General features: G+C 41.7%; 5 protein-coding genes across 5 annotated transcripts; 2 read left to right on the top strand and 3 right to left on the bottom strand.

Annotated features, from left to right (window-relative positions):
- Positions 1-4: 4 nt before the first annotated feature.
- BCR41DRAFT_320124 (pseudouridine synthase) lies at positions 5-2,161 on the bottom strand. The gene is made up of 4 exons (XM_022021384.1): positions 1,880-2,161; positions 1,656-1,747; positions 1,250-1,499; positions 5-1,116 (listed from the first exon to the last, which is right to left on the bottom strand). The coding sequence occupies exons 1-4, from the start codon at positions 1,994-1,996 to the stop codon at positions 106-108; spliced, it is 1,470 nt and encodes a 489-aa protein (XP_021883303.1). The 5' UTR covers positions 1,997-2,161; the 3' UTR covers positions 5-105.
- Positions 2,162-9,541: 7,380 nt separating this feature from the next.
- BCR41DRAFT_290059 (hypothetical protein) lies at positions 9,542-9,841 on the top strand (the record flags this gene model as incomplete). Its single annotated transcript, XM_022020339.1, has 1 exon — positions 9,542-9,841. A coding segment is annotated over one exon (300 nt), but the record flags the coding sequence as incomplete, so codon positions are not given.
- Positions 9,842-10,838: 997 nt separating this feature from the next.
- BCR41DRAFT_369087 (hypothetical protein) lies at positions 10,839-13,125 on the bottom strand (the record flags this gene model as incomplete). The annotated part of the gene is made up of 8 exons (XM_022026433.1): positions 10,839-11,091; positions 11,217-11,316; positions 11,397-11,888; positions 11,983-12,058; positions 12,189-12,264; positions 12,398-12,541; positions 12,720-12,824; positions 12,983-13,125. The coding sequence occupies 8 exons, from the start codon at positions 13,123-13,125 to the stop codon at positions 10,839-10,841; spliced, it is 1,389 nt and encodes a 462-aa protein (XP_021883301.1).
- Positions 13,126-16,191: 3,066 nt separating this feature from the next.
- Positions 16,192-19,135, top strand: BCR41DRAFT_302648 (hypothetical protein; the record flags this gene model as incomplete). Its single annotated transcript, XM_022020681.1, has 2 exons — positions 16,192-16,369; positions 16,521-19,135. 2 exons carry the CDS (start codon positions 16,192-16,194, stop codon positions 19,133-19,135), a joined length of 2,793 nt encoding a protein of 930 aa, XP_021883300.1.
- A 68-nt stretch (positions 19,136-19,203) lies between these two features.
- On the bottom strand, positions 19,204-23,268 carry BCR41DRAFT_14100 (hypothetical protein). Its single transcript, XM_022019536.1, has one exon. The coding sequence runs from the start codon at positions 23,037-23,039 to the stop codon at positions 19,272-19,274; it is 3,768 nt and encodes a 1,255-aa protein (XP_021883299.1). The 5' UTR covers positions 23,040-23,268; the 3' UTR covers positions 19,204-19,271.
- Positions 23,269-24,713: the final 1,445 nt, after the last annotated feature.

Below are 24,713 nucleotides of genomic sequence, written 5' to 3'. Positions count from 1 at the left end.
AATACCTCCCGAGTGTTTATTGTAATGCGAAAATGATGTGAACGATAACCATAAAAATAAAATAAAAATAGTAAAACATAATATATTGTTAATGATAAAATATGCTTAATCAGAATCAGAATCCTCCTTCTTACTCTTCTTTTCCTTCTTCTCCTTCTTTTCCTTCTTGTCTTTCTTGTCTTTCTTCTCCTTCTTCTCCTTCTTTTCCTCAGTCTTGGCTTTCTTCTTCTCCTTCTTCTTCTCGGATTCAGAGTCACTGGAAGAAGCCTTGCGCTTCTTTTCCTCGTCATCTTCTGCTTTGGCAGAAGCAGTAATATTAGAGACAGCGGAAGCAATTGCAGCGGCATTGGGAGCAGCAGCGTCCTCACGGTTGAAGTCAACATACCCCTTCTTCCAGTTCTCTGGTGTAGCATCGGTCGTGCGTCCGTACTTGTCCAGCTTGCCATCCTTAATCAGCTTCTTCTTTTCCTGAGCCTTGGGCCCCAATCCCCAGCGACGAGGATAGGTATCACGCTCCATGATCACACGCTTGATCTTGGCCACCACTCCATGGTCGCAAGTCGCCATGACTGCCGTAGTCATCTGAGCAATACCCAATGCAATGGCCTCGCCCTTAGTAGTCATCAGCACCACCTCCTCGTTAACCTCAATACCGGACTCGTAACGAAGCAAGCCAGGAATCATCAGCTTGGCTCCATAGCAAATGGCATTGACTGCGCTGTCCTTAACCACCACACGCTTATATGTTGTCAGCAGTGTCTCCAAAGGACGAACCACCCTACGAAGGTACGATTCATCCTTGGTGTTATCATACATCCACTGAGCATCCAAAACATCATGCATCGTCACAATGTCGTCTTCCTCTCCCATATGTCCTGAACGAACACGGCGAAGTTCCTGCATATGTCCTCCCACGCCCAACAATAAGCCCATGTGCACACACATCGTACGCATATATGTTCCAGCCTCACAAGCAACCCAGAAAACAGCCAGATGACGATCGTTATCAAATTCGATGAGCTTGGATTGGTGAATCGTACGGATACGAAGTTGTCGCTTGACAGCTGAGATAAGAGGAGGACGCTGAAACAAAGCACCCGTCAGCGTCTCGAGGGTCTAAGGGCCCAAAAATGAATAAATCAAGAAGAAGGAAAAAAAAAAAAAAAAAGTTAGAGAGCAATCTTAGGAGAAAACCGAAAACAACTAATAGAATAACAATGTATTTTTCACGCCTATTTCGTTTCTTTACCTGAGCAAGCTTCTTCTCGGACTCGATAGCATCGTGAAGACGAAGAACACAGACGTACTCCTTACCAGCACCTTGCTGAGACTTGACCAGACGAGTTGCACGATCAATGCAAACAATCAAGCATCCAGTGACCTTGGGATCAAGTGTGCCACTGTGGCCAGTTTTTTCAACACGAAGAATACGACGGACCCAAGCGACAACTTCGTGCGAGGAAGGGTTGGCAGGCTTATCCAAGTTAATGACACCATACCTTTTTTTTTAGTTAGAAGCAAAAAAAATAAATGTCAATTAAAAGTCTTCTTTTCCCTAGAGACCAATGCCTTTTAGCTTCTGACCTAGCCCAAAAGATAGTTTTTTTTTTTTTTTTTTTTTTTTTTTTTTTTCCCTTCAGTAGATCGATTGTTACCTGATGTACTCAGTAAGCTCTCGTCTCAAGGGGGAGCATCCGCTAGGGATAGGAGTGTAATGACCAGTGCGGACATTGAGTTTATCGTAGTTCTAAATAAGAAAAAAGCCAAAGACAAGCAAGTAATAGAAAACCATTTGTCAGAAAGAAACCTTCAAACAGCGAAATATTGACTTGCAGTATTGGAAAAAAGAGAACTGGTTTTCATTGAGATAAACACTAACCTTCAACAACAATGGCCAGTCAGCTGTGTTGAGTGAAGGAGTGGCAGACTCTGGCTTGATGGTAAAGTCGCCCTTGCGCTGAGCCTCTTCAACGTTATTCTTCGATGCAGCGGACATGTTTCCTTGTACTTGGGGTTGGTGCTATTAGTTTATGTGGTAAAAAGATAGAGCCGATTTTTTTTATTTTTTTTTTATTTTTTTTTTTTCGAATGTAATTTGTGTAGTTTTCGTTCTTTCCTGTAAATCCTCTGCCCTTAGCTGACTGCGCCAAAACTTTTTATTGTCAAAAAGCTGAATACAGTTTCTCAGGGATAAACGATGGTTGGATGAGTGGAGTGAAGAAAAGTAGCTTATTTGCTTTTTTTTTTTTTTTTTTTTTTTTTCAAGCCATTGCCTCGAAAAGTAAACAAGACATGCAAGAATAAAGGGACCCTTAACAAATCACGTGACTATAAGCGCCACCATTTTGCCGATGGACGCGATTTAAGTTTAAGGCTTTTACTTGACAATTAATCAAAGCTTAACCAAAAAGAAATCAGTTCGTTCCAAATCTGGTTTAACTTCCAGCTTCTGTGCGCTTGTCAATAAGTGAGTTGATTATGATTCATAGTATCAGAGGCTAGGGCGAAGGTAAAGGCGGAAGGGCAGAAGGACTTCTTTTGATATTTGTGATATTTTTAACTATGGCTATTCATAGCTTGTACCAGTGGGCTTTTCCAATATGGATATATTTGTACATGCACATTTGACGCGTTATACAGGCCTGTGGACGCGGGTGTATTACGTTACCATATTTATGTTCAGGAAAATATATATCCATTCGTTGGCCTGGACCGTTCATTCTGTATTCTTAGAAAGCAAAGCCAAAAGGAAACGATCCGACAGGAGAGGGAAGGACGCGTTTGCCCACCCTTTACACACGTGTGCACACTCTTGTACACACAAACTAACATTCTGTGCCATTTTAAAGCCTGATAATGTTTGATTAGCAAGTTTGTCCTGGCCAACCCAGCCTTTTTTTTCTTTTCAATAAGGAATGTTTGACCAACTATCCAAGTACCAATATCGCCATATTCCTTTTTAAATCCCCCTCGCCCTCATAAACGAAGAATGTTGAAGAAAGTTTCAGATGGAAACGAAAATTTCATTATGCACCACAGCCTCTTCTACATTTGGGTCATTCCACAACGTTAAAGGAAGACAGAGTAAAGGCCGTGCAGCCCTACAGCCCACTTTCCAGCATCTCCGGCAATTAACCTTGTACCCTGGAACTATGGCAACATGAACATAAATAGCATATAGCACATAGCATACAACAACAATGGGGGTTTTTTTAGAGAGAAACTTCGCCTTGTACAACCAAAATCAAGATAGACGAGGTTATGCCTTTATTATCTCTTGTTGTTATTTATTATTATATATTATCGTTTTTGAAGTAATGACTCTTCTTTTTAATCTGCTATTCAATCTTGGAGATAGAGAATCATTGAACTTTGGATTCAGAGAATAATAGTTTAATTCAATCCAAACCAAAGTGATATGGACATTTGGACTATGGCCACAATCTTCTTCTCTCTCTCTCCTCCCCCCCCCTTTTTTTTTTTTTTTTTTTTTTTTAATGCATCTGGAGTCCGTTCACTTTTTTAAAAAAAGCTCCGAAAAAAAAAATAGACAAGCTCCTTACGGGTCCGAAATGATGGAAAAGAAATTGATTCAAAAGATCAACGTTTGTATTTCTTACCAGGCATAAAAATGGCAAGAGCAACTGCACGTTTGTATATATATCATGAGAGGAGGAGGAGGGATGTGGCCACTGTCCTTGTGCATAAACAAAAATTCTTTCCCGCTTTCCCCTTTCCATCAAAATAAACAAAAACAAAAAAGAAAAGCAACAACAATGCCAATAAAAATAAACAGCGTGTAAGAGCGTCCATGCTTGCAGACAAACAAGTGGGCTCTCACTACAGCCCAACTTTCATTTTTCAACATACCATGACGATTGTAGATCGCGCGATCCACTAATGCTTTTCTGTTGTACACTCCAATTTATGTTTTTATTTGTCCTACTTGATTTTCATTCTTTGGTCTTGGCTTTTTGTTTTTTTATTGTTATTGTATATATTATTATATACTGTACATTATTTTTATAACTTCCAGACGCATTGTCGGACAGAGGGTTGGTGGCTTTGTTATACATCCATTTAACAAAGCCCATGCATAACACACGTGGCGATTTAGAAGTTAAAGTTTGAACAAACAGATTGTAACCAGGAAGAGAGTGGGATGGTGACGTGAGGGCGAATTTTTTCCCTCCTTACCCCTCGCCCTCTTAGTCTAGTCTCAGTTTTTTTTTAGTGTAAACAATTTTGCCACCAATCTGTCCGCGGGGATTCTGTGGAGGAATGACAGAGCTATTCAGATGTATTTTATTTTATTATATTTTAATATTTTAATATTTCTTATTGTCTCCCTGTCTTTTGTTTTATTCGGTTATGCACCATGACGGCCACCACCGGATGAGGAATGCCAAGACTTTTCTTTTCTTTTTTTTTTTTTTTTTTGTATCTTTAGCAGAGCATCGGCGCTGAGCTGTGAACGTACTACAATATTCGGTGATCTGACATCGTTGAAAAAAAAAAAAATCCCATTACGTTTATATTGCAATGTACCTGTAGATTATATTTATTGCTTACTTATTTCTTTTCCTCTTTTATGTGTCAGCATCCTTTGTTTGGCCCCATGGTTTGTCTATTCTTACTGTCGTGCCTTATGTGGATACGTGTTTGTTTTTGCTACTAGTTGCGAACAACCAATCTCTTTTTCCTGGATCTCTTCACCTTGAACCTTCCTACTTCCTTTATACCCAAGTTAGTGTTTATCTGCCTTACACTTTGGTAAAGAAAAAAAAAAAAAAAAAAAAAAAAAAGGACTAATCTATCTTTTTCAAGGTATCCTCTCCCATCATTACCTCTCTTCGTAGATATATTAATGAACGCGTAGCTCTCTTTTTTTTTATTTTTTTTTTTTTTTTTTTTTCCCTAATGTGGAATGTTGAAAACATTAAAAGAGAATAGAATATTTTAAAAAAAAAAAATCTGCGAAATGATGCACTGTACTGACCAATCCAAATAAAATAGATTTATCTTAAGAAACCAACATCACGGCACTGCTAAAACTATGTTTCCCAGCTCGCTGGTTACAATATGGAAAAGCAGAAAGCTGGGTATCCTGTGACCTGTGTGTAACAACAAAAAGGTTGTGCATGTATATATCCATGTACCTAAGCTTCAAAGGGTGGGAGAAATGAATAGATGAAGTATATAAAGTAAAGGAGAGAGTAAAAAAGAAAAAAGGAGCAATGCTACAGCCCAGGTTACACAACTTTAATATTTATAAATACTAATCAATGACCTGTCTCTTTTTTTTCCTTTTTCTTCTTTTACATGTACATATACATGTATATAAAATACCACTTTGCATATTGAGATGAAGTAAAAAGAAGAGTCAAAAAGGAATGGATAGACGAGGGATACCCAAATAGAGTCTAATCAATCCTATTTGTCGAAATAACGGCATAGATCTTAGCAAAAAGAAACAAAGGAGAGAAAGCGTATGCATGATCATCAATTGCACACAAATATATTAAATTGAACCATTACATTATACACACTAAGCGTTGATATAACATTTGGCCGACAGGCACAGCAAAAAATACCTTATACAATACGAGAAAAAAAATAAAAAAAAAAAAAAAAAAAGTCTGTTTGTTCGGAAAATGGTGACAAACAAAGGTGCAGAAGATGAAAATAGTAAGCATTGCCACATATCGCATAGTAAAGAAAGATCAAGGCGTTGCTGCATATGAGATCGACATCAGGGAGAATGAGGGGCGTAGACTTTTAGCATGAACTATGTATCTCTTTATTCTATTCAGTACATTAAAATGAGGCAAGGAAAATGATATTTTGAGACACTAAATCAACATGGTTGCATTTTGTGTATCAAAACGGCAAATGACAATCATTTCACATTGCACAGAAAGAAAATAAGTAAAAAAAAAAAAAAAAAAAAAAAATACAATACTGTTACTATTATTATTATACTTCATACCAGTCAGTGCGTTAGGAGTTGAGCATGGGACTATAGGATCCATGAGGCCCTTGAGACCAAGGTTGAATTAAGCCAATATACCTATGCTTTCCATTGGTAAAAAAAAAAAAAAAAAAAAAAAGATGTGTTTGAGTACGTGCGAGGGCTCCTCTTTGTTTTTTACTTTGCATGATCGCATGGATGCTCTCGACCTCATAAAAAACACAGCCTTCAATTTTTTATTTAGGAAAAGGAGCGGATGAGAAACCTTGAATGCCATATCTGAAGGAAATACATCAAAGATGGAAAAAAAAAAAAAAAAAAAAAAAAAAAAGAAATACCCCTCTGTTTGTGTTTGTTCTGATACTCTAATAGCAGCAATGCTCATGATTTTTTTTTTTTTTTTTTTTTTTGCTCGATTAAGCAAAAAACCGGTAACTAGTCAGAGAAAGTGAGTGTAAGGAAGGTAATGTATATGCTACCAAATTGTCTTCCTTGAGACCTTGAACGCACACATGCAATCCCTTTTGGTTCAAGAACTATTAAGGCCATTATAAATTCTAATTAATGGTATATATATAAACATATATTTATTGTTATTATTATTTAAGCTGTTTCTTCTGCGTGCCTAATTCTATTGTTTTTGAACTGTTTGCACCGTAGAATGACGAATAGTTGGTATCTTTGTTCATGGGTATCTCATGATAATTGCTTCGGATCTTTGATACTATTCGTCCAACTTATTTTTATGAGAGAGTTAATATGTGCGGATAGGAAAAGAGAGTGTAAGACAGGGCGAGATAAAAGTCGTGCGCTAATGTATGAAAATTGATAGGGCTAATGATTCCTATTGCCATTACTAATTCATTATTAGGATGACTATTATTATAGCTCTTTACATTTTTCACATCAACCGTGGCGAATAAAAAAATGTAAGTGATAATGGCGGTAAAATGGGCGGTTGAAAACAACAATGACCACAACAGCAAGGCAAATGGAGACCAAAATAGCACAAGTAAAGCGTGCAGCAACTGTGTGTGTATGTGTTTTTTTTTTTTTTTTTTTTTTTTTTTTTTTTTCCCTTGCATTTGACACTATTTTATTAGTTCCGAGTGCTATTGAGTACGAAGGTTTAGTTATTGTATAGTATAGTAGTTAAGGAAGAGCAATAAAGTGGATTATCAATGACCTTCAAGCCTTTATGACTTTCACATAATCCCTTCAGGGCTTTAACCTATCCTGCGTTTTGTAGATTATGAAAAAAGAAAAAAAAAAAAAAAAAAAAAAAAAACAGCCGATACATCTGGATAAGAAATGATGGCAGACATACCAACATTTCTGTTTACGGTGCAATGTCAATTATACACAGTTACATGTATACAATAGGATGGTGTATATTTATATATTATATATAGTGTATATGAATGTATACACTTGTGTAAAGTAGTGTCTATTCAAACATGCGGTTATTTGTAACAATGCACGTTCCTTCATTGTCTGCATAAACAAAAAAATAAAACATTCAATTGTCTGCCCTTTTTTTCCTACTCAGTTTTTATGCACCTCATAAATCCTTATCCGGATGCCCCAGGTGTGATTTATCATTTACAACCCTATTTCATCTTCAGAAAGAAAAAATACGCAGTTGCTCTTATTTTAATGTTTATTTATTGTTTTATTTTATACTTTATTTTATTTTGATTTATTCTGATTTATTTTACTCTTTTATTTTACGTTGCATTTTATTCAACTCTTCATCAATTAGATTTTTTTACTTTATTCTATTTTCGATGCAGATCATTGGTCAATGAGTTTATTTAGACATGAATCCATGTGTTCTATCCTCAAAAGAAACAAAGTTACAAATGACAGAAGGAAAAAAAAAAAAAGAGGCAGAAAAGAAAGGCAGACAATCAAAACTGAATGAAAACACAAAAATGAGCGCCTATTCAAATGTCAAAATCTATGCATCTTCCTCGGAGGCATCCATTGTAGCGTGTGCCATTGAATCTTCCTCCCATCTCTTTTCTCTCTTTACCTGCTTTCTTTTCTTATCCTTGACATCGCTAACGATTTCACATAAATGGTCCCCATGTCCCACTTTTTTTTTTTTTTTTTTTTTTTTTTTTTCTTTCCATGTCTTCTTTTCTTTACTTGTCAACCTTCCTCTCTAGCCTTCTGTACTCTATCGTTTTCTGATATTCTTTGTTCTGTTTTTGATCTCTTTCTGTCACTATCGCTCTTACTCCTTCTACGCATCAGGCACACACATTTCCATTTTTTTTCCCTCACTTGCACTCACCAACAACAACAACAGCAACAAGAAGCTACCAGTTTGAACAACAAGGACAAACATAAAACAATATAAATATTTTTAAAATGCATCCTACTTCTATTCCTTTCTCACAGCATCAACTGGGAGAACAATCTCAATCACACCAGACCCAGAATCAGGACCTTGTTCAGAATCAGCAGCACCAATACCATCAACAGCAACATCAACACCACCCTGGCCAACAACCATTCTCTCCAATGCCATGGTATCCTCAGCAAATTCCTGGCAACGTGAGCCCGACTGCAAACAGCGCCGTTCCCTTCCAGCCCCCTGCTGTTCCCTCTCAACAGTCTCAACAGCCAATGGACTACCTCTTGCAACAGGAACTAAACCAGCCGCAGCAGTACAGCGGTCAACATTTGCATCCGCAGCAGCATCAACACCTGCCAGTCTCTTATGCCCATCAACAGCAGCGTACTCAACACCAAAGTCAACAGGCTACTCATGGCACTTACACCCACCCTCATAGCGAGCCCCTACAGCACCCGGCGCAGTACTGGCAGCAGCAGCAACAGCAGCAGCAACAGCAACAGCAACATCAGTACCAGCCGCTGCACCAACATCAACATCAACATCAACATCAGTTCCAGCACGGACAGAATTACGCCAGCCACAATAATCCTTACTCTGCTTCTCCGGAAGCTGCCGCCGCCGCCGCCATTGTTGTAAGCCTTGACTGGAGCAGCCCTGTTGAATACAGTACCAAGGACCTACTCGCCGTTACAACAGCTGCGCCCAAAGGCTTGGACATGCTTCCGATCGTGGTGAATCCTGCTCAACTGCACGCTCACTCTCATGCACCAACCTCCCACCCATTCACTATCGCCTCAACTATGCACGATATTGTCAGTCACGGTAGCCGAGCCTATCACAGAAGTGTTGGGGATGATAATGATAGTATCGCAGGAACAGAGGAAGACGACCAGGAAGCTCGGATCCAGTTATTGGACGAATCATACCTGTCCTCGTCCACACCACCTCTCAGCCCCCACATGGCAGAGCACTACAATCAGAGCAGCCAAGGCAGTGGAATACCATCTCGGGGGCTTATACAATCATTGGCATGTCTGACCACAGCCAGCCCTGCAAGCCCAACCTACACACCCTCTTCCGCAACTAGTCTTAGTCCGAGCGTCTTTTATGCCACCGGTACTCCCGGTACTCCCGGCAACTTGAGCAACAATGCAGGCTATTTCGGCATCGGAAGTCAGAGTCCCGCCAGTCAGTACGCGGAAGGCGAGGGAGATGCTCAAGGGGGCGCAGGTTCCCCAGCTACAGCGACCTCAGAAGGAGATGATGAAGAAGAACGTCAGTTCATCTGTCCCCACTGTCAGAAACGATTCTTACGCCAATACAACCTCAATGCCCATTACAAGACTCACTCAACTGAGCGCCTTCATGCTTGCAACGAATGTGACAAATCCTTTTTGCGACCCTATGACCTATCCCGACATCAACGGATCCATTCCAAGGATAAGCCATATGCCTGTAAAATCTGCAGCATGATCTTTATCAGGAACGACGCCATTTGGAGACATTACCGCAAAGTACATCAAGGTCACCCTGATGTGCCCACTTCTCGAAGAGACAAAAAGAAGAACAAAGTTGCAGGAGGCATGGTTGGAGCTCTTGTTACGCCACGCGTGGTCTATGCCCCCAATAGCAATAACGCTTGTGGATCTACAAATTTGTCTAGATCAAAATCAAAGACAAAGGCCACTATTCCACGCAGATCAAAGAGCAAGTCTACAAAGACGACTGATAATACCTCTGTTCCTGGCCTCGTAGTCCAGGCCAGCCATGAGCCAGACGTTGATGCTATTGGCGAGCTTGGTAACTTTTAAAAAAAAAAAAAAAAAAAAAAAAAAAAAAAGAAAGCTTGCATTTCTTCCTTTACGTCTCCGTGTACATATCAATACCCATCGGATCACTTTTTCTTTTTTTTTTTTTTTTTCTTGCATGTTTGTTATTGTTGCATTTATGACTTTGGTTCAAAATTGAGCACAACAATCTTAGAGTACATTCGACATTTGTATATTTGTATAAATTCACTTAGGAGAGTCTTTTTTTTTTTTTTTTTTTTTTTTTTCTTTTTTTTCTTTTTCTTTTTTTTTTTGCGACACCATTTTTTTTATCTTAGAAAAAAAAAAAAAAAAAAAAAAAAAAAAAAAAAACGAATAAATAAGTTTTTTTTTAAAAAAATAAAAACTGAAAAACAAAACTTAGAGATGATTGTTGCAATAAATACAAAGTTAACTAACAACTGGTATGGTCAAAATAAAAAAAAAGTAAAAAAAGAGTGTATGAAATAGAAAGCATAGCGAACGTAGAAGCAGCGTTAGAGTAAAACAAATAATTAGATAGTAATAAAATAAAAGGGAAAGGGAAAAGGGCGCATGACATGGTAGTATATAGAAAACTAAAAAAATAGCAAAAAAGGACATGAAGTAATATGTAAAAAAAAAAAAACTTTTTTGGGAGAATTAGTTGGATAAAAAAAAAAGACATGCAAAGATAGGTCAGTGTTGGTGGCGTTTAAGCATAGATTGCACCAGAGCCTCGCCACGTAGCGCCATCGTCTATGCGGTCCATGATGCTCTCCTTTCTATCACCAAAGCCACGATTCTGGTGCTCAGATGGAGCATGCTCCATAAGGTCACGTGGTGGTGGCGTCTGCATCATGCCAAGCATGGGTGGTGTACTAGCCATCATACCAGGAAACGTGCCATAGGGGGCAGACGCGCGGTTGTTCAACGGCATTCCTGAAAACTGGTTATGGATGGGCGATCTGCTCAATCGACCCAAGTACAGTAAAAGATATATCATTATCAGTATTGGCATTAGCACCAGCATCAGTATCAATTATTTATTTATTTATTTTTTTTTTTTAATAAAAAAAAACTACTGACTTACCGATACCCTGGGCTGCCAATCATTGGCGGCCCATGAGGCGACATTGGCTGCTTGTTCTCGCTTTGGGCACGTCCCCAGGACAGGCGGACGCGTGAATTACCTAAAACCCAATTACACCAGTGTGAATGGAGGATATATCTCACAAATATGAAAAAAGTACTAAGGATAGATGAGCCTTACCAATCTGATAGCCATTCATCTGACTAATAGCCATTTCTGCACTCTGTCTATGAACGAACTGAACAAACCCACATCCCTTGCCTGGAGGGATTTTGACATAGGTAATCTCCCCAAACATAGCGAAGCAACTTCTGAGCTCATCCTCATGGCTAACACCTGAAAGACCCCCAACAAAAACTGTGGTGTTGTTGGGGTCATTAAATTGATTAGCAGGGTGCTGAGGGCTGTTTGGCTGTAGAGGTGAGTTGAAGCCATAGTTTGCAGGCGACATAGCCATATTGGGATTCATACCACCCATACCGGCTATGCCGGCCATACCGCCAACAGGGCCCATGTTTCCTGCCCCCATGCCCCCCACACCACCTGATGGTATTTTGTTCTTGGGTGTCGCAGTGGAAATCCTGATCGGGCGACTTCCGCAGTACACTCCCTGCATCTCATGCAATGCACGGAGTTGCTCACTTTCATCTCCAAACCTGACAAACCCATAGCCTATAGAAAGAATGCAAAAGCACCAAACCGTCAGTCAACTTTTTTTTTTTTTTTTTTTTTTTTTTTTTTCTTTTGCAGTTAGAAAAACACATACCTCTTGAGATTCCTGTTGTGGCATCCGTCATGATCTTGGCTGATCTACAAGACACATAGCGTTCCTGGAACTTTGACTTTGAAGTTTCGAGGATTAGGTGTTGCATAAAGACGATACGGTCAGATGGTTAGACACATGTAAGAGTTGAGTTGGTCATATGGAAATTCAATGCGTGATCCCAATCCTTGAAGTCTACAAGTACATACCGCCAGCATAAACTCTGTGACCTCAGGAGACAGGTCACCCACAAATACAGAAAACTCCTGCCCTGCACCGGGACCACTAAAAGATAACAAAAAGTGAATGAGTGAGATAGGTGCTTTTTTTTTTTTTTTTTTTTTTTTTTTTTTTTCCCCTGAATACAAGACATCTGTGGTTTGATCATAAAATATTGCGTTGATAAGCGTCGACTTACTTGGACGCGACGCCACCGCCAGTTGCCCAGTTTAACTTGAAGGGCTTGTTGGTCCCGGGGATCAGCACCCCGTTCAGATTGCTGATAGCCTTGGCTGCCGCAGCAGGGCTAGACAGCTCAACGAAGCAGTAACCGGCACTAGCACTAGTACCAATACGAAGAAGCAAATCAGCGAATAGCGAGTTGGTCATTCGTCAGTCTCATGTTCTTGAGCAAAATATCCATTATTAATAGTAATTATTCTTGAAGAGGCTGCAGAGGCAATAACATATCCATGAAACGCAAATCAGCAATCGTATGCAGGCATAAAACTGTCACCTACCCTGTGTACTTGTCCCGAATCATCTTAACCGAGACCTGCTCTCCAGCACTGTACCATGCGCCACGGATCCAGTTCTCGTCCATCCAAGGCTCTAGTTCACCCATCCTAAATTATTCAATATTATATATTTGGATAAGAGACAGTTTTTGTTGAGTTATTCTAAATTCTCTGCTTTTGTTCTATTCCTTCCCAAAGGAGCTGGTTTCTGCGGACATGTTTTTTTTTGTGTGCATCTCTATTGCAACCTTGTCATTGCTGCTTACCAAAGAGAGGTACGCATATCATTGCTATTGTACGCGGTCTGGAGAAGTTGCTGTTGCTGCTGTTGAAATGATGGGTGTTGTGGAAGTGGTGGAAGTTGCTGATGCTGTTGCTGCTGAAGAGCAAGTTGGTCGTAGAAGGCCATGCTGATGTATGGTATCGGGTTGCGAGGTTGCTTCAAAAAGAGAACAGTTGTAGGTAATGAAAGACCAAGATTGCAAATTAGGTATTAAGATGATGCAACGAGGAGGATGCCAATAAATAACTAAAAGGTATATTAGTAGAAGACAAGATGAGATGGGGAAAGGGGGAGGGGACTAAGAAACGTGCTCCCGTGTCCAACGCGAACACAAGAAGGAAGAAGAAGTGGTAAAGCGATGCAATGGAGAGAGAATTAGAGTATAAAGAATAGGGTGAGATGATGGAAATCAAAAGAGCACGTTTATGTGCAGTATTAAGTGAGATGGTGAGGAAGTGAGGAGCAAAGGGATAAAGAGAGGAGGAAAAGAGGAAGATGATGATGAGGATGATGAGGATGATGAGGATGAAATGGGGGATGATGAGAGAAGACCAATGGCGGGAGAACCAAAAAAGAGAGAGCAAGAGTGAGAGCAAAGCCAGATGATTCGCAAACAATCCAATCAATTGAGTTCACTTTGGAAAAATACCATATCCATGCAAATGGCGCAGGCTGAAAGGATGCAGGCACATTGCAGGAAAATAAAACGATGCTTTTGGATGGATGAATAACTGCAAGGCCCAGGAACCAGCAGAGAGAGAACAAGCACTCCACCGCCACATCATCCCTCTGGTGAGCGCAATGCAACGCGGTAAGTCACTCTATGGTGAGTTGATAGAAAAGTTTTGCTTCTCCAAATCGAAATAAACCTTTAAGCTTGTTCCACGCGACATTATCTGGCATTGAACTCTTTCGTTCCAACAAAAATGAGGATGTGCTTTGCTCTGTATCTGTTGTACCTGCCTGTTCACATGGAAGGCGGCGGTCTATGCGTATTGAAAGTCATAGCGAATGCATGTGTCCAGTCGTGTCGTATATATTTTGCATATTCAATGTGTGTGAGCATGAATGTGCTGTGCACTGCCCTCGCTTCCATTCTTCTGCTACGGTCGAGTCGTTAGGCGCTGCGCCACGCCAACGGAATTTTGGTCTAAGCCTCAAACTACCCTTCACACTGACCACTTGTTACTGGAAATGAGTTATCCAATAAAAATGTACCGTCTGCCATAGTTAACGAATCATGGCTCCAATTAACTAACTAGCATCTTGTCTATAGCTCGTTTGCAAGGTAATTATGGTTCTTGAAACATTTTAAATATTAGTATATATATATATATCTTACTAGCGCACTGGAAAGAGATGACCACTATAAAACATGCTCCAAGGTCCCCGAGTGCTTCTTAAGCGTTTGAGCTTAAATAGCTATCTATACAACGTTAATTCAAACTGTGGAGAAAGATGAGATTAAACGAATCCCTATCGATGTTGAACATCAGGTAGTGTATATGTATGCAGCAGTCACCTCAAGACTTGAGCGACGTCGAGTGATATATTGATATTGTGAGGGTAAATGATTAAACAGTAATTGTAATCAACATGTCTTGTTGAGACCTGAACGCACCGACCACGACAGATATTGCATTAGCGACCATGTGGTGCTGTTCCTGCACGCGAAAATGAGAAGGGTTGAATTCGCTTGCAACTCTGTGCCAGAAAAAAAATCATCCCACTTTTTAGTAGCCAATCATACTTCAATGATGGAGTGCAAAAAAAAGAGATAATGCGTTCGTGTGTAACCTACACCTGGAAAAGGAATGCGTTTTGCCGTTGAGTTAGATCAGCAAATAAAAAGATTCCCTTGAAGACAGCTTAGAGGACTTTGCTTTCGGACTTGTATCCAGTGAGGATACACTTGATTGTTTTAAAGGAGCGTCGCCTCACTCTCATCCTCCTGTTTTCTCTGGTGATAGATATTGCATTTATTTCCAATATTTATTGAAGCTCAAGCAGAAACTGTTTTAGAAGCATGAAATAAGCATGCGTCTTTTTCTCTTAAAAAAGGGTGACATGAGATTTCAGCCCATGCCATCGACATGTGCTGACTTTGAACTGACACTTAGATGCACACCATTATTTCGACGAGGAAGAGCCCTCCTTTTTATTTCTGCTTACGAGTCCCTACGAAGGTTACCTCAGTTGTCTCTGTTACCAATTAACCTAAGCATATTGCCATAGTCTAGTCCGAGAAAGAGGAGCAAGGATGATCTGGAATGAACAGTAACTAGGCAGCACATGTTCCTCTTTTTTTTATTTTTTATTTTTTTATTTTTTTTATGCTTCCACTTAGACCGAGACTGATCACGACTCCGCATCCATGGTTCCCACATCTTTATCTGTCTGTAGCCCGACTGGCACAGCGCACATACGGATATTGTAATATAATATGCAGCATGTGGCCACGAATATCGTTTTGCCCGCCAGCACTATGTGTTTGCTTTAGAAAGTGGCTCACAATCACAGAAGATCATTCCTATTGAGCTATTGAACACTAAAAAAAGAGCACAGGTTTACATGTGGGTAAAAGATGAAAAATATCAATCACAAAGGACGATCTCCTTCTCTGTTACCCTTTTCTTTTCTTTTCTTTTTCTTCCCTCTCTTGCTCAGGTTCATCTCCTTGCATCTTCCCTAAAAGACATCATTGACATTCATTGTCTGTCCATTTCAGTCTCCATTTCTACTTCGCCACTTTCTCTTTTCCCTTTCTCTGTCTGTCCTTAAATCTTTCCATTTTTGTAATCCTTCAGGGCTGGCTTCATTCTTTTTTTACAATATTTGAGTGAAAGGCGCGTGACTTTTATTCGTTTTCTTCCCCTCCTTCCTTCGTCGACTTGGGGATGAAGCTTTCTTTAACTCGACAGCTGTCCTCGTTGGCGGTTGTGATGACCATGACTGGGCTGATCTCGGCCCAGTCTAAAGGTACAACTACAACCGCAGCAGTTGTCACCACCACTGTCACCTCTGTCGTCACATCCACTCCAACTTCGCCACCTCAAACTTGTCAACCCCAATTTGACTGCTCCTCTTCACCCAAGGTAAATCCTTTGTTGAGAATTTGTATCATATCTAATTCTGCCTCGAGATAAACACCCAACTTATAGTCCATTTGATATCACAATACATCAGGGATGCATGAATAGCGGTGTCTGTGAGAACAAGACTTGTAAATGTATGCCTGGGTTTGGCGGTGTTGATTGCAGCCTCCTATCATGCGGCTCACCTTTGATAGACCCTTCACAACGACCCACAGTTGCTTCAAATACCAGCTGTAGCTCGTGTGACGATGGTTTTGGAGGATTCAATTGCAATGGTACGAATATCAACAACTTTTTTTTTTTTTTTTTTTTTGTATTTTTATTTGTTGTTCTGTGTGTGATTACGTGAATGGACGTGATGGATTTGATAATCCGCTACACAGGAGGTTGATCACGTATATTCTTATTAATTTATTTAATATATAGTTTGTCAGACAGATGCAGGATGCCGATCGAAACCACCATCGCGTACATCCTTCTTGGGCAACGAGGAGATGGTCTGCAACAAAAAATCCGAGGTTTACCATAATGCATACATGACCTGTGCAGTCCGTGCTCCTGAACTTACAGGTTTCTTCCCTGGAGAGTACAGTCTGACAATGAGCTTGGACCCAGTCAACAAGACAGTGAATGCTCAGTTATGGTTGGGTTATACTGAACAGTTCTACTGCGATATCCCCAACTGTACACTTGCCACAACAGAAGAGAACGGTGTTGTCCAGACAAAATGGGATTGCCCAACACTGAACTGCAAGTGTATCAAGCCAACACTCATGTGCGGAGGTGTTCCAGGACCTGTTGTAACACTCGGAGATGTTGTCGATGGCTTAAAAGGCCCTTTCTCATTGACTTGCCCACAGAACAGTAATGAGTGTGATTTTTATATTAAAGACCTGAGTGGGTTGTTCCCAACAGGTCTCAAGATGACGGACTGTGATCTGGGCGAATGTGTATTCCCATCAGAGATGCAATCCACTGTCACCACAATCAAAAGCACTATGTCCCCAGGTGTGATCGCCTGTTTGGCAATTCTAGGCGTATTGGTTTTGTTCTTGATTGTTGTTTGTTCGATTGCCCGTCGGAATCAACTTATCCTCAGACGTACACCTTACACTCTCAATGCCGAAGCAGCATCACTTGAGTTCCGCAATGTGGGCTATACTCTTAATAAGGACGGACTGGAGATTCTGAAGGGTATCTCAGGAGCAGCACCTGCTGGTGTGGTCCTAGCGGTGATGGGGCCATCTGGTGCTGGTAAATCGACACTGGTTGACATCTTGGCAGGTAAACGCAAGGATGGCAAGGTCACGGGTCAGATCCTGTTGAATGGCAAGCAAGTTCATGAAAGTGATATTCGCAGAGCAGTCGGATTTGTGGATCAGGAGGATACGTTGCCGCCTACTCAGACTGTGTACGAAGCAGTGCTGTACTCTGCCATGCTACGCCTTCCTGAGGCAATGCCTATTCACCGGGTCCACGAGCGCGTTTCGGAGGTGATTGAGATGTTGGGATTGACTCACTGCGCAGATCGTAGGATTGGCAATGTTACAGCGCGTGGTATCTCTGGAGGAGAGAAACGCCGTGTCTCGATCGCATTGGAACTGATTACACGTCCCCCGATTTTGATTCTGGACGAACCCACCTCTGGATTGGACTCTTACAGTGCACATATGGTGGTAGAGCAACTCTGCAAACTAGCAGCCAGCAAGACAACGACTGTGATCCTGACAATCCACCAACCTCGCTCCGACATCTTCTTCATGTTTGATCAGACACTGGTTGTAAGCAAGGGATCTGCCCTGTACTTTGGACCTACGGCCACTGCTGCAGACTACTTTATTCAGCGAGGCTTGGTTTGTCCGCCAAACTACAACATTGCTGATTATTTGCTCGATATTGCGATGGACCAGGAATTAGTGGCAAAGGCCAAGAGCTTCAACGATGGATCCGAAAATGAAAAGGCGGGTCTTAGTACGGGTCATCAAACACACATATCTGGAAACGCCGTGTCCCGCCGTGCAGTGAGCAATGGCAATAGCAACAACAATAGCCGCAATGCCCTTCAACACAATAATGCTAGTGACATTACTCGCAACTCGTATGAGACATCCGTGCCAATAGAGGAAGAGGGCTCCGCTAGGTCCTCAACGGCCTCATTCTCTGAGGAAGGAGCCCGAAAGAAGCAAAATACGGTGTACCCGGTTAGTTTCTTAGCCCAGCTGCAGGTGATCATGAAGCGCAATTTTCAAACTTTGATCCGCGACAAGTCTTTGTTGGTTCTTCATCTGGCTGTCGCGATTGTTCTTGGTGTCTTTATTGGAGGATTGTATTATCAAGTGCCCATGAACCTAGCAGGTTTCCAAAACCGCGCTGGATCTTTGTTCTTTATGCTCGCACTTTTGGGTTTCAGTAGTATCTCTGCTCTGGGTGCCTTCACAGATACGCGCACATTGTTTATCAAGGAACGTTCCAATGGTTATTACCCACCATTGCCCTTTGTTATTTCGACACTGCTATTTGATTTGATTCCTCTTCGTATTGTTCCCTCGATCTTTATGGGCTGCATCTCATATTTCATGATCGGTCTCTCACCTGTGGTCGAAACATTTTTCAAGTTCCTGCTGATCATCGTTCTATTCAACGTTGCTACTGCCATGTTCTGTCTTGTCATTGCTGCGGCAGTTCGCACGACTGGAGTCGCATCCCTGGCGTCGTCAATCGTGATGCTCTTTATGATGTTGTTTGGAGGCTTTATGATCAACTCTGGCAATATCCCTGCAGCCTTGACATGGATTCAATACTTTTCCATGTTCAAGTATGGATTTGAAGCTCTGGCAGTCAACGAAGTCGCGACATCCAAACTGATTGATAATATCCAGGGTGTTGCGTTCAATGTCCCTGGCTCGCTAATTTTGCAGAAGCTGTTTGGATTTGATCTGGGTGGTTATTGGAGGAATATGATCATCTTGATCGGATTTAATGTTTTGTTCATTGTACTCTTCTGGGGTATTGTCACATTCCGTCTTAAAGAGCGAAAGTAGAAATTTTTTTATGGCCTATTTTATTTATTTATTTATTTATCTTTATCCTTTACCATAATGCGATGCGTATTGTATGATAGCTAAAATGCAATTGAGCTTTGATTGAACTTTTTTATTATTATTTTATTCTAAATTTCTAAAATGTGACATTGATGTTTGGCACAGAGCTCCGCCGTCTGGTTGGCAACAACCATGCAAAGCGTTCAGAAGGACGGCCCCAAGACCGAATCAAATGATTCTCGTATCCATTGGGCGTGTACGTAGGCCGTCTCTGGAAGATCTTCAAAAATGGCATTGCATGTTGAACCCTCCGCCATGCAGAGTTCTGAGCTTGAAAATCATGTAATCTTGAGGGTGAACTTGGCTGTCCCAACAGGTCTGAGAAATGGGTTGGAATCCGTGCAGGCCGTGGTGATTGATGGATCCGACGTAGGGTCTCTGCAGAGGAAGCTAACACAAAACTATGCTCGTGTTGTCTCTCTTGAATCTGCAACTCGATCAATGGGAACCGTTTCTTAAATTCGAGAACAGACTCTCTGGGTAACGAAGAAGATTGTGGAAGTGATGGTAATGAAATGTGAGCTGTCGAGAGGTTCCCGCTATTGATGATGCTTTTGTTGTTATTACTGTCATGAAAAGCGTCAAGGGAAGTCGATGAGGTGGCGGGGACTTTGCTGGGCAGGATGGATGATGAATAGTCAGCAGAGTCACGACGTGGCTTTCCTTCAAGCCCACGACGATGGACTCTCAAGATACGAAGCGTCCCCTGCATACGCTCTACAAGACGCACAACTGGAGAAGCCTGCTCCTGATCACTGTCAATGTCATGACTGCTCTTGCCAACCTCCGGATCACCACAGCGTTCCAAATCTTCTTCCACCCTGTCTTCCTCGTTCACCATCCGACGTCGCTGGTTGGGATAAAATCGGCATTCAACCAGATTCAAAACCACCAAGCCATAAATCTGCTCGCCTAATTGGGTCATATCTTTATCTGTCAGGATCCATGGGCCCTCTAAGTGCAGTTCTCGTAAGCAAAACTTTCGAGCTTCTTTCGAGACTGAGCCATGACTTTGTGGATCAGAGTTCGCCATCTCTTTTTCTTTCTTTTCCCATGGTACCATAAATCGCGGCAGAACACGTGCAGCCTCTGAACGGATAAAGCTTGTACTAGTGTACGACCTGATTGTCAATCCAAGCTTCCTCAAGGTTGGACAGAGCTCTAACAATAAAGGGACCTCAAACGTCATAGCGAGATGGCCATGGAGCTGCAAGGTGGTTAGATGCGGAAGAGCCATGTCTGAAAGTGAAACGCTCCAGTCCATTAGACGGTGTGTTTGCTGAGCTGACAGAAAGCCATCGAGATGCCCAGTGAGCTCGAGTGTTGTCAGAGACTTTCCCATAATCCGAATGGCATCGCTGGCAGCTGGCAGCACATTTTGGACACTCCCTGTTAGCGACAATGATTGAAGTGATGTTGTCACTGAGGAAGAAGATCCAGTTATTGATGTAGAGGTAAGGTCAGGGGTTGAGATTGACATTGAGGGGGACATGAGCTGATGCTCCTGTTGCTGTTGGTGCTGATGAATAGAACTTAGAGTAGTTGTATTCACGCCTACATTGGCGTCATTACCACCTTCACTACTACTACCATTGGTGTTCATGAAAGCGCTGTAATAGCTGTTATTATCCAGATCGAGTAGTCCTGCATCGAAAGCATGGATCTCTAGGTCTTTCAGCATAGGGCATCGTGACAAGAACAGAGACCCATGAGGAGATTGAATCCTGGTCCGGGGATGGAATCGAAGAGTCGTCAGATGGCTAGTCGGGATCAGATCTAATGCTTGATGTGTAATCACGCTCCAAGACCACTGGGACAGATCCAAGACTTTTAACTGCCCTTGTAGCTCCTGAAAGACGCACAGGAAATCTATCTCGCATGATTGATCCGGGTTTCGGTTTAGTAAATAATACTGCGAATGAAAGACTCCGGGGAATGCCACAGCTGCTTGTGCGGCAGCAGCAGCAGCAGCAGCAGCGTTATTGCCTCCGTTAAGGATGTTATTGATCTGGCCAGCGGCATCGACAAATAACACGCCGTTAGGCCCCCCATTCAAGGGCAGATTATGGTAGTGTAAAGGATGGTGGTGGGGATATTGATGATGGTTTGTGGTTTGTGGTTGCTGATGCTGGTATAGGTGATGGTGGTGGTTATGGTGCCCATGTCCTGGCTGCTCCTCCTCTTCCAGCTCATCTATCACTTCGTTCTCATCATAATAATCTGCATCTTGGTGGTTAAAATGAACAACTCCTGGCTGTACAGGTTCTGCAGCGACCACATTTCGATTCCGTTGACGTCTTCGGTTCACGATCGAATCACCAGCACCCTCCAAAGAAATAGCTGTTAGAGTTCCAGGGTATACAGCCACGTGCCGGCGCAAAAACCAGCGAATGGCTCTTAAGACTCTTGGCTTGAGCTCCGCATGCAGTCCAGATATGTTCAAGCGGGAGAGCTGAGAGAGCGGTGCACCTTCCCAAACGCCCGCACCGTTCTTGGTCTTTGGCGTTCGCTCCCTTTGTGCTGCTGCTGCTGCTGCTGTTGCCATGGATGAAGAAGGAGTGACAATATACTCCATCAAATCCCGTTGTAAACGTGCAAAGGTTGTCACTGAGAGCGATAGTGTTGTGATATGTTGGGCAGTGGATCGGAAAAGGACTTGTTCAATAAATACCCTTTCGGACAGATAAGACTTCGATCTTGAGGATCCATGATGTTGACTAGGAAGAAAGCCAGTTGATAGACGTCGCTTTCCTTTTGATGATGAGCACGAGGACAGCGAGGATAGAGAGAAGAGATTTTGGATAGCTGTTGTGAGAAAGATGTCGAGGTCCAAGTGTTCCACGTAGTCTAGATAATTGACTGTCCGTTGTCGTTGTCCTGTCCATTTATTGGAGGTACCTCTCTGCTTGCCCTTGCGTATGCCGATACTACCACAACTGTTGCCAGGCTTTCGTTTCATGGAAGCTGATATAGAAGAGCCCATTGTTGCGTTAGTTGTGTCACTATGTGACTCGAGGCAATCAATATAGGTTTTAAGAAGTGTTTCTAACGATGCAGGAATGCGGCTGACAGCAGAACCAGTGAACAAGGAGGACATTGGAAGAGAATGACTCCTACTATCGTCGTTATTGACGCTGTCATTATCCTGTGGCTCAACATACTCATGTTGTCGTTGACCTTGACCCTGTAACATACTCAATCTCCTCAAGTATTTATTTCGTTGAATCGTAGGACATGCCCCAGCTGTTGCTTTAGTTGACACAGCACCAGACTTTGGTCCAGGTGGCTCTTGTTTTGCCCCTACTGTTTGCCCTGATGCTGCTGATAAAGTAGCAGTGCTGTTGAGTAGATCGGTATGTGGTGACAAGAAAGCTGAAGATAATGCTGATGAAGATAGTGACGATGATAATGAGGACGGTGTTGATGATGATGATGATGATGATGATAATGATAATGATGGCGACAAGGCAGATTGAACGGGTTCTGTACAAGATAAGTAGAGGAGCAGCAGTTTTGTATGTCGAACCTCTCTCAGATGTCGAGTCCACGCCTCAGTGTTCCAGTCAAGGATAAACTCATCTCCGAACTGAAAGTGGAATGCCTCTCGATAAAGATAAGGAGTGGCCATTTGAAAGAGTGTAGAGTTGACCTGCATTAGTGTACAGAGGACACGATGGTCCTGAGAAGCATGGAAGACGATACGTTCTAGACATTCCGGAGGCATAGATCGGGTGGAGGGTAAAGACGAGGGCATGAGTTTGGATGTGGACGATGCAATTGATGGAGAAGAAGAAGAGAAGGAGTAGGAGGATGGGCGTTGTGATGATGATGATAATGGCGACATTGATAAATTGTGCGTGATTTAATTAAATATGAACAAGAGAGAGAGAAGGCATTAAGAGAGCATAGATCGTGGGGACGGGAATGGTTAAGAAGTGAAAGAAAGAGAAGTGAGCACACACAAACAATTGTCGGGGAAGGCTATTTGACACAGGAATAGAAGGGAAGCAAGCAGGTGAAAGATAAAGAAAGGAGGAAGAGAAAAGGGAAGGAAAGGAAAAGAAGAAACAAAGAAAGAGCAAGGGAGTTACAGATGAAATGAACTAATTGGACGGAATAAAGGATGGTGCACACTTTTTGTCACAAAAAACTTTTTTTTTTTTCACCCTGACTTGTCGTTGTTATCCGTCATTGACTGAGGGCACACACAGCCTCTTTAAACAATTGGGAACAGAAGATTGAGAGGTGGCAATTGTAGCGTTGCACTTGAACACAAAATACGCATTCAAATCGCGAGATAAACATCGGTACACATGATGGAAAAAAATGAACGAACCAACGAAACGGACTATGACCAAAATAAAATAAACAAAAATAATAAAGATGAGGAGATGAAGATAAAAGTATTTCTGTACATCCTCTATACATTTCTTATTTAGTGGTTTGAGCCCTGATTCTGCATTGTGCACGATAAAAAAAAAAGTGTACATGAGTGGGTCAAGACATGTCTGTATATTTATAATAAATAGCTACATGTAGTTTGGCTGACGGGATGGATTAGCATGGGGCACGGGACATGGGAGGGCCTGAAAGCTCAGGAAAAGAAATGATCTGGACTTTTATCGTCAATCCAAACAAGGGAAATCGGTATGCTGACATGTTGATCGGCCTCCACAAGTCTTTATCAACTGTGCTCCCTCATGATGTGGTACAGACCACGCCATACCCAAAGTTGTTTTTGAATAATCAAAGGCAAAGAGACCCAAGCTTGATTTTTTTTTTTTTTTTTTTTTTTTTTTCGCTCCCAGGCTCACAACGATCCATTCCAAATTCACAGAGATGTGGACTAAAATATAAAAATATTATGGGTATAAAACAGAGCAGGCTGATATATAATATAATCATAATTATAAATGATCACTAGTGTCAATGATGGTCTTTTCTCTCCCAAACACATAGACACATAGTCTCTGATCTTGACTTTTTTCGTAATTCAAAGTATTAGTGTGATAATTATTAGACTTTTAATCATTTCAGATGGATGCGGGAAAATACGAATGCTTGCGACGATACTGTAGTGAAGAGATGATGGCCAGATGAATGGATAAATAGGTGCAAGAGGGAAAGTACGGGGCTGGTGCATGACAAAATAAAGAATGGCTGAAAAGAGGAGACGTATCCTCCCCCTGCCGAAGCTCTGTGTTGGTTATACGCAGCTTTCTCTCCACAGTGTGTAAATGTGTGTGTTTTTTGTCATTTTTTGAGCAGGCATGCATTGCATGCAGCTTACTTTTTATGTCCTTATCCCCTTTCCGTCCTAATCACCCTATCCTTCCTGTTCATTTCTTGGACTTTTAAATCAAACATTCCTTTTTGTTTTTGTTTTGTTTTTGTTGTTGTTTTCAGGCCCTCGGCAAAAATCCTTTGACCGCGGGAAGAAAATAACAAGACGAAGCAACCACACTCCTTCCATTGTGTGGTTGCACCATTATGGCCCGAAAACCGGATTGATAAAATC

This window comes from Lobosporangium transversale (genome assembly GCF_002105155.1).
Source record: "Lobosporangium transversale strain NRRL 3116 chromosome Unknown BCR41scaffold_10, whole genome shotgun sequence".
In the NCBI taxonomy this organism is placed as follows: Eukaryota; Fungi; Mortierellomycota; class Mortierellomycetes; order Mortierellales; family Mortierellaceae; genus Lobosporangium; species Lobosporangium transversale.
The sequence above is the reverse complement of the archived record's forward strand: the minus strand, read 5'-3'. Positions and strand labels throughout refer to the sequence as shown.